This window comes from Mytilus trossulus, chromosome 1, assembly GCF_036588685.1.
Source record: "Mytilus trossulus isolate FHL-02 chromosome 1, PNRI_Mtr1.1.1.hap1, whole genome shotgun sequence".
NCBI classification, from domain to species: Eukaryota; Metazoa; Mollusca; class Bivalvia; order Mytilida; family Mytilidae; genus Mytilus; species Mytilus trossulus.
Window position 1 is genome coordinate 87050885 of NC_086373.1, and position 17900 is coordinate 87068784.

The 17900-nt window shown below is 32.0% G+C and overlaps 1 protein-coding gene across 1 annotated transcript in view; it reads left to right on the plus strand.

Annotated features, from left to right (window-relative positions):
* Nucleotides 1-17900, plus strand: part of LOC134701585 (uncharacterized) — a 170277-nt gene that overhangs the window by 120788 nt on the left and 31589 nt on the right. Inside the window, exons 15-18 of the mRNA XM_063562752.1 lie at nucleotides 540-680; nucleotides 1554-1694; nucleotides 2594-2734; nucleotides 7635-7775. Coding sequence (XP_063418822.1) covers nucleotides 540-680; nucleotides 1554-1694; nucleotides 2594-2734; nucleotides 7635-7775 — 564 coding nt within the window. The remainder of the gene's footprint in view (nucleotides 1-539; nucleotides 681-1553; nucleotides 1695-2593; nucleotides 2735-7634; nucleotides 7776-17900) is intronic.

The following is a 17900-nucleotide window of genomic DNA, read 5'->3' on the forward strand; positions in this document are numbered from 1 at the left end:
TCGTTTTACACAAATATCTACATTCACGTTTCTGCAATCCTATTTTGGCATTGCACAATATATTTATTTATTGCACAGTTAATGAGATATTTACAGATCATTTCTTTGTGTCCTTTGTGTTTTGTTAGAATAAAAATAAAAATACCGAACTCAAAGGGAAATTCAAATCAGGAAGGCCTTGATAAAATAGAAAATCAATACAAATCTAACGAACGAGGAAAACTGTCATAATCCGGTTTTAGTACTCGGTAATGGTTTTTATTGCTAAATATCGATCTGATGAGTAAAAGCTCTTTCAACTGATTTTAAAGTCCCTCTGCTACACCACTATCAGAGGTTATCGGGAAATATGCTAAAGGCAAATGATATTAAAAAACTGCTGAAATGTTTTCATGAATAACAACTTGTAAAATTCAGTGTTGTCACACGAATGAGTTCAAAATACATATAAGAACAATAGGAGATTGGGGAATAAAGCTTTGATTCTGTATGATATATTATATCACCATCTGAATTCTACTTTAATCTGTATTTTGTAGCATGTGACACAGGATCCTACGGCATAAACTGTTCTTTGTCCTGTAGCAACTGCATAAATGAGTCGTGTGATCATCGGACAGGAAAATGTCATATAGATGGCGGTTGTAAAATTGGATATCATGGTTCAGAATGTAATGAAGGTATTTAAATGATCTGATAGTTGTGTTTTACCAGGGTATTTTGTATATGTTAGATCGATGTCTTTAATCATTATAAAGACACAAACCATGCAGCTTTTGATATTCTTTTAATCAAGGTAGATAAATGTGTTAAACATTGGACGCAGGATCAATATTACAGTTGGGATATTACAGGTCTGTAAGACGAAATTGATATCCTCCCTTTCCTTTGATCGTGTAAAACAGAATACCGTGGTATGAAATGAAATCAATGTATGTATAACGAAATCTTTATTCCTACGTATATTTACGGTCAATCTAACTAGGAGAGAACAAGTATTTGTTATCAATAAATTCAAAAGACAATTAATATTTTCGTTTTACACATATATCTACATTTACGGTTCTGTAATCCTATTTTGGCATTGCACAATATATTTATTTTTTGCACAGTTAATGACATATTTACAGATCAGTAATGTGTGTCCTTTTTGTTTTGTTAATATTAAAATTCAAATACCGAACTCCAAGGGAAATTCAAATCAGGAAGGCCTTGATAAAATAGAGAATCAAAACAAATCTAACGAACGAAGAAAACTGTCATAATCCGGTTTTAGTACTCGGTAATGGTTTGTATTGCTATATATCGATCTGATGAGTAAAAGCCTTTTCAACTGATTTTAAAGTCCCTCTGCTACACCACTATCAGAGGTTATCCGGTAAATGCAAATGATATTAAAAAACTGCCGAAATGTTTTCATGAATAACTACTTCTAAAATTCGGTGTTGCCATACAAAGGATTTCAAAACAATAGGAGATTGGGGAATAAAGTTTCGATTCTGTATAATATCTTATATCACCATCTGAATTCTACTTTAATTTGTATTTTGTAGCATGTGACACAGGATCCTACGGCATAAACTGTTCTTTGTCCTGTAGCAACTGCATAAATGAGTCGTGTGATCATCGGACAGGAAAATGTCATATAGATGGCGGTTGTAAAATTGGATATCATGGTTCAGAATGTAGTGAAGGTATTTAAATGATCTGTGAGGTGATAGTTGTGTTTTACAAGGGTATTTTGTATAATGTTATATCGATGTCTTTGATCATTATAAAGACACAAACCATGCAGCTTTTAATATTCCTTTATTAAGGTAGATAAATGTGTTAAACATTGCACGCAGGATCAATAGTACAGTTAGGATATTACAGGTTTGTAAGCCGAAATTTATATCCTCACTTTCCTTTGATCGTGTAAGGCAGGATACCGTGGTATGAAATGGAATCAATGTATGTATATCGAAATTTTATTCCTACGTATTTTTACGGTCAATCTAACTAGGAGAGAACAAGTATTTGTTATTAATAAATTCAAAGAACACTTAACATTTTCGTTTTACACAAATATCTACATTTACGGTTTTGCAATCCTATTTTGGCATTGCTAACTATATTTTGTTTTGCACAGTTAATGCCACATTTACAGATCAGTAATTTGTGTCCTTTGTATTTTGTTGAAAATTTAAAAAAAAATACCAAACTCCAAGGGAAATTTAAATCAGGGAGGCCTTGATAAAATAGAAAATCAATACAAATCAAACGAACGAAGATAACTGTCATAATCCGGTTTTATTACTCGGTAATGGTTTTTATTGCTATATATCGACCTGAAGAGTAAAGGCCTTTTCAACTGATTTTATAGTCCCTCTGCTACACCACTATCAGAGGTTATCGGGAAATATGCTAAAGGCAAATGATATTAAAAAACTGCCGAAATGTTTTCATAAATAACTACTTGTAAAATTCAGTGTTGCCACACGAAAGAGTTCAAAATACATATAAGAACAATAGGATATTGGGGAATAAAGCTTTGATTCTGTATAATATCTTATATCACCATCTGAATTCTACTTTAATCTGTATTTTGTAGCATGTGACACAGGATCTCACGGCATAAACTGTTCTTTGTCCTGTAGCAACTGCATAAATGAGTCGTGTGATCATCGGACAGGAAAATGTCATATAGATGGCGGTTGTAAAATTGGATATCATGGTTCAGAATGTAGTGAAGGTATTTAAATGATCTGTGAGGTGATAGTTGTGTCTTACCAGGGTATTTTGTATATTGTTAAATACATGTCTTAGATTATTATAAAGCCGTAACCTTTGCTGCTTTTATGATTGTTTAATCAAGGTAGATAACTGTGTTAAACATTGGACACAGGATCAATATTAAAATTAGGATATAACAGGTATTTAAGCCGAAATTTATATCCTTACAAGCCTTGGATCTTGTAAGGCATGGTATTATGGTATGAAATGTAATCAATGTATGTATACCAAAATCTTCATTCCTACGTATATTCACTTTCATTCTAACAAGAAGAGAACAAGTATTTGTTATCAATAAATTCGACAGACACATAATATATTTGTTATGAACAAATACCTACATTCACGGTTCCTATGTTGGCATTGCACACTATCATTGTTTAGCAATGTTAATGATATATTTACAGATCAGTACTTTTTGTTGTTTTTGTTTCGTTAAAAAAAGACATTGGACACAGGATCAATATTAAAGTTAGGATATAACAGGTATATAAGCCGAAATTTATATCCTTACTTTTCTTGGATCGTGTAAAGCAGGGTATCATGGTATGAAATGTAATCAATTTATGTTTAGCGAAATCTTCATTCCTACTTATTCGCTATTATTCTAACAGGAAGAAAAAGTATTTAATTTTAGTTAGTTACAGAAGATTTATTGTTTGATTGTTGCTTAAATTCCCGTGGCAAACATTTCATGCATGTTTAGGTTATTTAGAATACATACAATAAGTAAGTTCAGTAACTGATGTCGTCAAGAATGAAAGTCAGAAATAAAGGTAATATAAATCCCGAACTCCAATACAAATTCAAAAAGGAGAAGTCCATAAAACTGACAGTATCGAACGCTATCGCTTATCGGAAGTAGTGAAAACATCGGCCATTTTATTGACTTGGTACTTTCCAAAGAAAATTGTGGGTCTATATCAATATGATGTGGTATGCGTGCCAATAAGACAACTTTCCATCCAAGCTTTAAATTATATTTCAAAGATAAATTTGAATTCTGTCGTAAAATATTTAAAAACCAATTGATACAGTATATCTACAGCTTAACAGAAATAAGGAAATCACCGATCTCGTATTTTTAGACATTTGAATATTCTATTGATATTTTAAGGAATTATATTCCTAAAGATAACCTTTTCAGCAGTGTTATTAGATCTTTTGATATTATTTTTATATCTGTATACAAACTGAATACTTATAGAATAACTTATCGAAGAATTCAAATAGAGAAAAATATTCAACGAGTGACCGAACAATACATTAATTCACGAATGCGCGTAGCGCATGAGTTATTTGTCAGTGTTGTTCGGTCACAAGTTGAATATTTTTCTCTATTTGAATTCTTTAAAGTCATAAGAAACCTCAAATCAAAAAAAAATAATGCATATGTTTTTTATAACTCAATGGATAGTTTTCATTGTAAAACTTATGTACATATACTTTTTTCTGAAGAAAATTCTTTAATTTATTCATATTTAGAAGAAGTTTACTTTATTTGAATTGCTTCCTTTCCAGCAAGCAATTCCCCCGATATATTTTCCGTATGCAAGGTGACCTCAGTGTGACCCATCTCGTAAAAATCCGGTGACCACAATACGCATGGATGTCCTTAAAATAAACTATTATCTGAATTTACATGTTAAACACGTGCTCAAATTCCTTGCTTTTTTTTTTATTTTTCGTCAATTGTTGACAAACAGGTGACAATCGTTAAACTTCGGCTTCAAAACACGAACTTTAATTACCTGCCATATTTTCACAACAACACTGACCGATTGAAAAAAAAAATTGACGATTATACGAAATTTACACGAAAAAAATGATAAATTCGCGCACAGAAGACTAAGTTTATGATGTTTGTATGCATTGGTTTAAGAATTGAAAGAACAGTATTTTTCACCGGTCACTCGTTTCTTATGACTTTAATTAGGTATTCTTTTTATTACATTTGCAAATGGCATTTTTTTTTACTTTAAAAAAGAAATTCATGTAAAACATCAAAGGAACTATATCTTTTTTCTACGGATTCACAATTTGTTTTGATCCGCTGTTATCGACGTCTTGACAACGCCTATTAATTGGTGTATGACGTCAGAGAGAGAAATAACCACGTTTACTTCACAAGTAAAATTATCGGTTTTTATTTAACTGAGAAATCAATATAATTCATTGCAACCAATATTTAGAGAATTGAATGTTTTATCGATATGTTAAAGGGGCACTAGCTGTCAAATTCATGGTCACCAATTTGACTCAAATTCTCATATTTGATTAATAACAATGTAAAACATTTATCCAATCTATCAAACGTTTAAAATAAACAGTTTACAGAGCATGGGGTAGATGATATGTAGGTTCGTTTCGTGTGTATTTAAATCCAGACGCCATCTAATTAACTATCGATTTGACCTCAGATGACCATATAAGCGATGTAAACACAAATAAAGATATGAATAGGTTAAACCAGCACGTGCAATTGGATTTTTATAGGTCTGTTTGATTTGAATTTATAGATTAAAAATATAAGTTTCTCATTGTTTTTAACCGTATAAGAATGATTTAAGTGGATCGAATTAGTAATCAAATGATTTACCGTAGTTTCACTTTCATTGTTGACATTTTTTTTCTTTAAATAACCAGTTCACGTACAATGCATGCGTTGTCAGTCTCTAGCTAGGGGGTTAAATAAAGTTCACATGAATACCGGTTAGAATGATGATGACGTTTTCACTTGCAAGTGAATCAGTCAAAAATTATGTATAATCGCTTATTTCAACAAAATTAAAGCAAATTGATTGCTAAAAGCAATTTATTATTTCATTATTCCAATCTAATTAATGATTAATCTAAAAAAAATATGCTTTATTTTTTTATATATATCGTAGCTAGTGCTCCTTTAAGGAATAATATTCCTAAAGATTACCTTTTCAGCAGTGTTATCTTTTAATATTGTTTTTATATCTGTATACAAATTGAATAAATTTTGTTATCAATAAATTCAAATTAAACTTAATATATTTGTTGCAATGAAAGATGAACATTCACGGTTTTATCATTAAAATTTTGTCATTGCACAAAATATTGTTTTCATTGTGTCTGCTTCAGTTACTTTGATTAGTACCATGTGTTGACTTTTTGTTATTTTGTCAACAACAACAAAAAAACATAAAATATATTAAAAAAAAATACCGAACTCCAAGCGAAATTCATATCAGAGGCCTTTAAATAATGTCAAAATCAAAAATCAAACAAATCTGTCATATTCAGGACTTAGTACTTGCTACGGTTTTTAATGCTTTGATTCGATCTGTTGAGTTGAGCCCTTTTCAACTGATTTTTATAGATTGTTCATATATCATTCTGATACACCACTATCACAGGATATTAGGAGATTTTGGTGAAAGGCAAAGGATATAAACAAATGCCGAAATGTTTTGATAAATAACTGCGTGTGAAATTTAATGTTGCTACATGAAGGAGTTTTAAACACTTTTAAAAATGTACATTTTGATTCTTTATAATATCTGCCGTCTTAAATTATCAAATATAAATTAATCCATGTATCTGTGTATTACGATAGCATTGTATTTTTTAATTGATTGATTAATTGTTGGTTGCTTAACATCCAGTGCCAAATATGTTATGAATGTTCAGGTCGAGAACTAGTTTAGAATAAATACAAAAGGTAAGTCTTATTCGTGTAATAGAAGAGGCCATCCGGTATGATGGTTAGGGAAATTTAGACAACCACTGAAAAATGGATATATATTGGATAGGGACAGAAATTTTGCAGTGCAACAGGCCACCTAGGGACCCCTCAATTAGTTGTTGCAAGAATTCTTACTTGCAAAGAGCATATCACTCACTTTACCTGAAGCACCGGATCTAACGTCCCCATTCTGACCGGACCTGGCTTCAACCTTGACACATCCCGAACATCTTTGGGAACAACTGTCAGCAAACATGTCACTGCCTAAATGGAACGTGATGTAATAACGTTAATGGTTTGTGCGAGTTAGATTCATGTGATGGAGGTACGATAGATACTTCATGTGTTCAATGTAAGCTTGCTATTGTCATGGTGTTGACATCAACCGAACAGTTCTAAACTTAAGATAAAATGTTGGTCCTTTTATGAAACCAAATCAATGTAATTTTAAAGACTGTTATATATAAAACATAACTCAATAAAGTGTTGAAAAAAACATAAGCATTGAACTAAAAATTGTACGGGGACAATTCAAACAATGCTTTGAAATATAAAAAGTTGAAATGCCACTACATTTTAAAGCACCTTCACCCATTCGGCAATCAGTCGGGAATCCAACCAATGACTTTCAGCACTTCAGGCAAGCATGTCACAATACATCTTTGTAACCTAACTTGCTTCAATGCTTTAATCATTGGTTTCTATTCGTGTTATAACTTGTACTATGTGTAACAGTTTGTGGATAATTATGTCATGTGCACTCATACCATATCTTCTTGCTTTTATATACAAACAAAGAAAATCAGTCCATGAAAAGCTCTTTAAAATGCTTACATTTTGAAATAGTTAATAAGATCAAATATTTGATTGGAAATGGGCAGCTGAGATCTTGAAAATAAGAAGTAAGTCAAACTTTATGTCATATTTAAACAAAAATGTATAGAATTTTATCTTGTATCAAAAATGTGTTCAATTTAGGAGCGCCTGTATTAGTTTTGTATTAGTTTTTCTGTTAAAAAACCCTTCTGTTTGCGTTTTAATAAAAACAAATGGAGGAACACAGATTGTTCCTTTGTAAATGAAGGAGGTTTTTAAGTATGTTTGAGTAGTGATTGAGTCTTTTTTATTTCTTAAATTGTCCTAGCATGTTCCTCGGCACATTTTGGGTATAACTGCGCAGAAACATGTACTGGATGTTTGGATGACGATTGTGAACCATTTTCTGGTAATTGTACCAAACATGGATGTCGAAATGGTTATACAGGATATAGGTGCCATCTTCGAGGTAAATATATTTGCAAATTTCTTACTCCGATTGGAGTTTTGTAATAAATATTTTTATTTATTAGTTTTATAGCTTCTTGGAGAAAAATGTTCAATAATATGTTTTAAAAGAGCAATGCCACTTACGTTTAAGTCACAACAGTAGAAATTGTTAGTTATGCCACTGGATGCAAGCATGATCTTAAATTCATAGGTTTATCAGGCAGTAAAACATCGAAATATATTTCCCGTTTGTGATAAATATTAGTTAATAACATCTAACTCCCTGACTTTCTTAAGGTTTCAAAACGATATATCTTTTTAGAGAAAAGATGTTGAAGAATCGTAATTTACTTGTAATCATTTTTGTATGATTGATAGAAAATTTTTGTTTTTTTTTTTTTTTTAAATGTGTGTTCATCTATATGTTATGAAAGTTTAGTGTGAATTTCATTTACGTTCGACTAGTACACATTTAGTTGAGGGACCAGCTGAAGTCCGTCTCAAGTTGCAGGATTTTCTCGCTGTGCTCATGACTGTTTGTTGACCTTTGACGGTTTTCTGCTATTTGATCGAATATATAAATTAAACATTCATGGGATATGTGAGGTTTACTATTTATTGTGCAAAAGCATGTTGTTCTATGTTGTGATGTTATGCTATTGATTCAGAAAAAGGGAGAAGGTTTGGATCCATTAAAACGTTTAATCCCGCTGCAAATGTTTGCACCTGTCCTAAGTCAGGAATCTGATGTACAGTAGTTGTCGTTTGTTTATGTAGTATATATGTGTTTCTCGTTTCTCGTTTTGTTTATATAGATTAGACCGTTGGTTTTCCCGTTTGAATGGTTTTACACTAGTAATTTTGGGGCCCTTTATAGCTTGTTGTTCGGTGTGAGGCACTCACACCACATCTTCCTATATATATAAACATTATATATTCCATGAAAATCATCCAACGTAAGATTAAAATTTTATGTGTTTTATCAGAATAAAGTTTTTTCGAACATAATGTTTTCACAAAGGACTAGAATAGTAATAGAACCAACTTTTTAGCTCACCTGGCCCGAAGAGCTAAGTGAGCTCTTCTCATCACTTTGCGTCCGTCGTCGTAAACCTTTACAAACATATTCTCCTCTGAAACTACTGGGCCAAACTAAAGCATAATTGGCCTCAATCATCATTAAGGTATCTTCTTAAAAAATTGTGGCCGGTGACCCCGCTTACCAACCGAGGTGGATGCCATGGCAAGAAATAGAACATAAGCGTTAAATGTAGATTTTGACTTATATCTCAGAAACCAGAGCATTTAGAGCCAATCTGACTTAATGTACAATTGTTTATCAGGTCAAGATCTATCTGCACTGAAATTTTCCGATGCATCGTAGAACCCATTGTTCGGTTGCTGCCCCAAAATTGGTAATTTTAAGGAAATTTTGACGTTTTTGGTTATTATCTTGAATATAGTTTAAGATAGAGTTAAGGTGTAAACTGCAATAATGTTCAGCAAAGTAAGATCTACAAATAGGTTGAATGATCAAAATGGTCAGTTTTTCCCTTAAAGAGTAATGCCCTTTAAAGTAAATGTCTAACGATTTTTTTCTAAAATCTTCTCTTCTGAAGCTACTTAAACAAATTTAACCAAATAAAGACAACAGTAGTATACCGCTGTTCAAAACTGATAAATCCATGGACAAAAAACAAAATCGGGGTAACAAACTAAAACCGAGGGAAACGCATTTAATATACTAGTAAGAGGATAACAACGACATATCACTAATATGTAACACACACAGAAACGGACCGAGCATCAGACAAAATCCCACGAGAATAACAAATATAACATGAAAACCAAATACATGAATTTTGAATAGACAAGTACCGTGACACGTCTTATCGCAATGTGAATTTACACTAAAAAATAAGAGAAAACAAACGACGCAACGTAAAAGTATAACACACACACAGAAACGAGCTATAATATAACAATGGCCATATTCCTGACTTGGTACAGGTCATTTTCAAAGGAAAAGATGGTGGGTTGAACATGGTTTTGTGGCATGCCAAACCTTGCACTTTTATGGCCATGTGAAATATGACATCAAAATGACAACACAACACCACAGGACTACAATATAAATAAATTGGAGAACACAATTGACAAAGAATCACACGAACAACAGCCAACAAAAGACAACAAGTTAAAATTGTAATACGCCAGAGGTGCATTTTGTCCACACAAGACCTACCAGTGACGCCCAGATACAAAAGTTTGAAAGCCGAAACAAGCACAAATTCGAACAGCACCGAGGACAAAAAGATCAAAAAAGCTGCCCCAAAAACGGCAAGGGTTTTCTGTTAGTTACCAGAACATCCCTATTATTTAGAATAATTTATACTTTTACTAACAGTAAATTTTATAAAATGACTATACAAAAGATGTACATGATAAAACTGAAGTATTAATTAATTACAGGAAACAACTGAAATACATTACATAACCAGACATTTGCATCACTAGTAGGCACATCCGAATAAGTTTAAACCTCGACGCCAAGTGACAACATATTTGAAACTGTAAAAAATGACGAAAAAATGACGTCATTTGAATTTGTAAAACAGATCATCAAAAATGAAAAATGACGTCACATTAGAATGAATAAGATAGAATAAAGATTGATTTAAGATTATATTTGAACTAAACACTGATATTGTATTTAAAAACAATGCACATTTCAAGACTTATTAATATCAAACTAAGGTAGCAATTAACTATATAATAAAGCTATGTCTGGTTGTTTTGAATCTAACTTCAAACATAAAATATCGTACTGATTAGGTTGAACAAAATCAAATCTAATAAATGAACATGGTGATTAATTTTATTTACCATAACACATAAATATAATAGTAAAGACGACAACACATTTTACAAAATCCGATGAGAACTACAAATATAACATTAAACATTTAAACTAAATACATGAATTTGATTGGTAATATTCGCTTCCGGTAGCATGGCGATTGCATGAAGTGGTGTTTTTCTACTCTCCGCCTTTTTTATTGAAAAACCAGTTAGTAAATGTATGTGAGTTATGTGAAGGTCGTAAACTAAAAACAATAGATGATCCACAAACACTCTAGCAAGTTTTTAATGACATAAACCTGATACAAAAGTCTTTAATTGTTACAAACATTATCTTGGAAATATTATTCGAGTGGACCGAACTTCGTTATTCGTGTAAACAGAGGTCAGGTCAGTGGTCGGAGTCAGAATCGATAATCGTTACTTAAAGTACATTTTGACGGAAATATACGGAGACAACTGATAACCATGGACCCCAGGGAACAAGAAAGGTATGAGACATTAAAAAAAATGTACGAATCTAAATCTGTGTCCGAATGCTTTGCAAGTTTGCACCTCAAATTAGAGGGGGATGTTGAATTTCTGAAAACAGAGGTCAAGGTACTAAAGGACAATGTAGAAAACCTTGAATTTCATGCTAAACTCATGGATGACAGTATTAAAGACATACATAACACTCTCCTTCCTGATATTGAGGAAAAAATATCGACAGAAGAAAAAGAAAGACTAAAGCTAGAGTATTGGGGCAGAAAATGGAACCTGGTGGTAAGTGGTGTGAGAGGAACCCCCTTGGCCGAGATGCCTAAAGCAACTGATGTGTATGTCCGACACTTCTTTGAAAAAACTTTAGAAATACCCAAGGAGCGCATCGAAAAAATGCTGTTCCAGGCCGTGCATAGGCTACCAGGAAGAGAGGGAGACAAAGAGAAGAGAAAGATTATTGTGCGCTTTAATAGTCTGATAGATCGAGACGACGTTCTGGCCGCTGGGATGAAGCTCCAACGTGGAAGTGGGTATAGTGTTGTGCCCGATGTGCCGCCGTCTGTTGCCAAACTTCGATTTAATCTTTTAAATGAAAGACGTGCACTGTCTTCATCTGAACAGAGGAAAGTCCATCTTGTATACATTAAAGAGTATCCGTTTGTCATGCTAAAAAAGAAGAGATCATCATAGACCCTTCAGCAGACCTTCTCATGTAAAATAAATAACTTTTAACTGATTTTAAACAAAAAAATATTTAAACAAATTGCATTGGAACACTCACAGTAACATTCTGTTTATTATTGTTGTATTTTATTACTACGTTCCTGTTTTTTGGGTTGTTTTTATTCTACATTGTGTATTCTAAAACTCTCTCTAATTGTTCGGGTTTTTTTTTCTATGTTGATAAATTGTATGTCCTGGCTCATCCGCACATGGCTAATTTGCATATTAGATTGCTCAGGTGGGCATGCGCAACGTAAACCGGATGTTTTGGCTCATGATACAGACAAAAACACGGAGAATTCCTAATTTCCGTGGCACGTAGTGTAACGGGAATTAATTGTCTTCTCACGTAGTAGTTCGAAGGCGTATGAATTTTTTGGGCGGGAAAAATTATTGTGTTAAATGATAGGTGTATATATGGTCATTTCTAGCCCTGCTTTACTTGAGTGAACATCAAATTTTTTAATTTGTACGTTAAGAACGTTTTTTAAATATTTTGTATATATAAGTATGTTCAAATTAGCATTAAAGTTAAAACTTTTCGTTATATATATAGGTGGTATGGCTATACAAACGTAATCGGATTTGGTTATTTCAGACTCATTTCGGTCTTCAAATTATTTCATTTAGCCGCAGTCTTTGACTGATAGCAGATACTTTGTTTTTTAAATGTTTTCTTAAATGTTTTTTGAACATTCTTATATCAAGTGCGGTCCAACACTTGGGGTTTCGCATGGCATTAGGCAAACGGACACAGGTTTCTAAAAGTAGTTTTTCCTGAACGGCCACGAAACATTTAGATATTAGTAGTAGATATTAGAAGTCATTATGATTGCCACAATTTTTTATGTGTATTGATGTGACATGTTTGTACATATTTGTTTAATAAAATCGGCAGCTCAGAATATACACAAGCAGCAAGCTAGTCGACAAACATACGTTTGTGTTTTAGTTGTCTATTGTTAGAAGTGTTGCTATGTTAGGAACATAAGGTATAGAGAAGACTAATAAAACCCTCTCTAAACTAAAGAAATACATTATATGTGCCTTTCAAGAGTACTTAGGTAAACTTTATTCCAAATATACACCCTTATTGAACTCGTCTAGTAGGTGTTAATAGTTTTTATTAAGTTTTAAACGTGGTCAGACTTAATTACTAGCGGTCCATCATATAAAACGCACATGGCTATAATTCCTCATACTGTCTACTTTTATGTAAAGAACCCCACATATAAATAGAATGTCACTTAACAGTTGTTCAAAACTGTATCACCTTTAAAAAACAACTAAACAATCTGAGAGACATGTCATTCTCAAATAAAAGCAGAATTATCTGCTTTCAGCAAAAAGGGGGCACCCCGGACAACAATAATAAACAGTTGAACTTCTGATCCTCAAAATTAAAAACATTACAAAACTTGAAATGGGAAAAGACTTACAGAGATTTGCACCAAAATCTTTTTTTTAGAGGTATAAAGAAAGGGGAAAACAGTTATTTTTGTTTTTGTTTTTTTGTTTTTGTTAAAAAAACTATATTTTGTTTTTATATATAAAGGGCTGGGGAAGAGAGACACCCACTGTATTTTAGTTAATTAATTTACTTAATTAGAATTGTATAAACCATGAAACGGGAGACCTCAGGTTGTTGTGGGTTAAACGGTTCGAAAAAAACATTTTTATGTCACTTTCATTTCTCTCTACTTATTTGTACTTTATTTTTTTGTATTGCTCTGAATATGTTGATTGACTGTATAATTTTAGATCATTCATCTGTTACAATTGTAAGTGATATAAAATATGGGTAGTTTGAAAATTGGTTGCATAAATTGTAGAGGCCTGTCTTCTGATAAAATTAAAAGAAGAGATATATTTAGTAAATGCAGAGAAAATTATGATATGGTCTTCTTGGTAGATACTCACTGTAAAAAAGAACTTGAAAAGTATTGGCAGGCAGAATGGGGTTATAAAATTATATTTGGGTCGCATACCACGAGCAGTAGAGGCGTGGCTATCTTGTTTAGAAGCACTTTTTCTTTTGAAATTTTTGGACAGAAAGTGGATCAAAACGGGAACTATGCAATTCTAGATATAAAAATTTTCAATCATAGAATGACAATAGCAGTGGTATATGGACCCAATGAGGACAAACCAGCTTTTTATGAAATACTCCAAAGAGATATTGAAAATTTTGGAAATACTTCAGTAATAGTGGGGGGTGATTGGAATTTACCACAAAATTATGATATGGATACTTTAAACTATTTGCATAAAAATAATCCTAAAGCTCAAAAAAAGGTTAATGAAATGATGTCAGAAATAGATCTGGTTGATGTTTATAGGGAATTATACCCAGAGAAAAAGAGGTTTTCCTGGAGAGGACCTAACAAGAAGCAGGCAAGACTGGACTACTTCCTTGTCTCATCTGATTTTCAACCACTGATAACCTCGTGTGATATTGGTGTTGCATATAGGTCTGATCACTCACCCGTATCTCTGTCCATTCAATTTAATACAAATGAAAAAGGCAAAGGGACGTGGAAATTTAACAATGCTTTATTATATGACAAAGAATTTATTACTAATACTAAAACTTGTATTGCTGATTGTATTGATCAATATAAAATAGTTGACTCTGAAAATAGGGAAGAAATAGAATTTTCCATTTCCGACCAACTGTTTTGGGAAACTTTAAAACTGATGATACGAGGAAAAACAATTTCTTATTCATCTTTTAAAAAGAAAGAACGCAGTAGGGAAGAACAAGAACTAGAAAGTCAATTGAACAATTTGAACCATTATGAAAATATCAATGATAAAAGGGAAGAAATTACACGTATTGAACTTCAGTTAAGGTCGTTAAGAGAATCTAGAATAAAAGGGGCAATAATGAGAGCAAAAGCTAAATGGCAAATTGAAGGGGAGAGAAGTACAAAATATTTCTGTAATCTAGAGAAAAGAAATTATATTGACAAAGTAATACAAAAATTAACTTTAGATAATGGTGAATGCATCACTGATCAAGCAAAAATTCGTGCGGAACAAAAGTTATATTATGAGAATCTATATTCATCTAAGAAAACACTTATAAATAATACACACAGAGCTAATTTCTTTTCTCTTGAAAACCCATTTATCAAAATTCTCTCTGATGAACAAAATATTAATTTAGAGGGGGAACTAAAAAGCTCAGAAATTCATAATGCATTAAAAAATATGAAAAATGGAAAATCTCCTGGTCTGGATGGTTTTACAACTGAGTTTTATAAAATTTTTTGGCACGACATTAATACTTTCCTACTGCGTTCTTTCAAAGAATCATTTCAAGAAGGTAAATTATCAATTTCACAAACACAAGGTGTTATCACCTGTCTACCCAAAGATGGTAAACCAAAACATTTTCTAAAAAATTGGCGACCTATTTCACTGCTTAATGTAGACTATAAAATAGTATCAACATGTATTGCAAATAGAATTAAAAAAGTCCTTGATCACCTGACTAGTGAAACTCAAACTGGCTTTATGAAAGGCAGATATATTGGTGAGTGTACGAGACTTATATATGACCTCTTGAAAAAAGTAGATGACGAAGATATTGGCTTGCTTGTCTTGTTGGACTTTGAAAAAGCCTTCGACTCTCTTGAGTGGAACTTTATATGTGAAACCTTGAAATTTCTAGGTTTTGGGGACACAATAGTGAAATGGTTCACAACCCTTTACTATAATTCAAAAAGCTGCATTCAAAATAATGGTTATCTATCTGATTTTTTTGTAATAGAGAGGGGGGTACGACAAGGGGATCCATTGTCTCCCTATCTCTTTATTTTATGTTTGGAACTGCTTAGTGCATCAATAAAATATGACAACAACATAAATGGTATAAAGATTAAGAATTCTGAATTTTTACTCAGTCAGTATGCTGATGATTCGACTTTGATCCTGGATGATAGTGAAGAATCTCTCAACAGTGCTCTAGATAAGATAGACTTGTTTTACTCATGCTCTGGTTTGAAGGCTAATTTTGAAAAAACCCAAGTAATATGGATTGGGGCAAAAAGGGGCTGTGGTGAGGAGCTAAACACAAATAAAACAATAATATGGAACCATTCAGGAAATTTCAAACTCCTAGGCATTCAATATTGTTTGTCAAAAGTTGATATATGTGTTGATAATTATTTAGAAAAAATTCAAAAAGTTAAAAATCTTTTAAGTGACTGGTCATTTAGAAATATTACTATATATATGGGAAAATTGTAGTTGTGAAAACTCTCGCCCTACCAATTCTAATTCAATGTTTTACTGTTTTACCAGATCCATCCCCAGATATATTAAAGCAGTTACAATCTATGCTATACAGATTTGTGTGGGATGGTAAAGGGGACAAAATTAAAAGAAATATACTTATCTCAAATTACCAGGATGGTGGTGTAAAAATGCCACATATTGAATCATTTATAAAATCACTTAAGTTATCCTGGGTTAAAAAAGTTTTAGACCCCACAAATTATTCCTCATGGAAGGTTCTATTGGCAGATCACCTTGAAATGAATGGTGGTGAAAATATGTGGCATTTATCAAAATCAGCACTCAATGAAATTAAAAAAGAATTTAACCCTTTTTGGCAAAATGTAATTTCATCATGGACCTCATTGTGTGAACCTCTGACCACAGCCCCAAGTGATATTTTGTCTCAACCATTGTTTTTAAATGAAAATATTATGATTGATGGAAAAACAGCTTTTTACAAAAAATGGATACAGAATAATGTATTTTTCATAAATGATCTCATTAAGGAAAATGGAGAATTTTACAATTATGATGAATTTATTAGAAATTATAATATAAAAACAACTTTCTTAGATTTCTATGGACTAATCTTGGCACTGCCAAAGGAATGGAAGAATGTTATTCATTCTCAAGTATTTATCAAACTAAATACTGTCAGTCACAAAAATGTTACCGCCATAAAAACAGTTGATAAAGTATCAAAACATTTTTATATTTTTTTTCTAGATAAAATAAAGGAAACCCCATCACGCATACAAGAGAAATGGAAAATGAAATTGAAAATAGATATTGTGGCCGAAGAATGGAATTATTTTTTTAGTCTTCCTTTACTTATAACTGAAGATCCCACTTTAAGGGCATTTCAATACAGATTACTCCATAGAATTCTAGGAACAAATACTTTACTTATGAAGTGTAAATATAGTGAAACAGAACTGTGCACTTTTTGTACCGAAACTAAAGAAACATACATACACCTCTTTTTTGAATGTAGTTATGTTCGAACATTCTGGCTAAATTTTTTTCAAAAGTTAGAAGATGTATGTAATGTAAGCTTTCTCCCAACCTTATCAAGTATAATCTTGGGTGTTAAACATCATCTATTTAAAGATATTCTTAATACATGTATTCTGATATTGAAAAGATATGTTTATTTATGTAGAGTTAGATTTACAGTCCAATCTGTTGCTGAAGCAATTGAATGGCTTAAATATTATTATAGGGTTGACATGGTCTCTATGAATTTATGCTCTACCAGTAAAGCAATAAGATTAAAAGAAAAATGGTCAAGCATTGATAATATTATTAAGAAATAGAGCTCAATGCAGATGTACTCTGTAATCTATTACTGACTTTGTATTTTATAATATTTGTAACAAGTATGGTTAACTATATGTTTAGGATTTATAGCAAAATAATTTGTTTGTGCATCTTTATTTGTAGATGAGATTTGAAAATGATATGAAAATAATAAAATATATATTACAAAAAAATAAATACATGAATTTGGGATAGACAAGTACCGTACCACGTCTTATAGTAATGCGAATTCACACCCAGCAAAACAGTCACAATCGGGACTAAGTCAGGTATTTAAAAGATTAGACGACCAAACTTGTCCACAATCATCATTAGGGTATCTAGTTTTAAAAATGTTTCCGATGACCTCGCCCGTGAACCAAAATGGCGGATATGGCTAAAAGTAGTACATAGGGTAAAATGCAGTTTTTGCCTCATATCTCTGGAATCAAAGCATTTAAAGAAAATCTGCATGGAATGAATTTGTTTATTA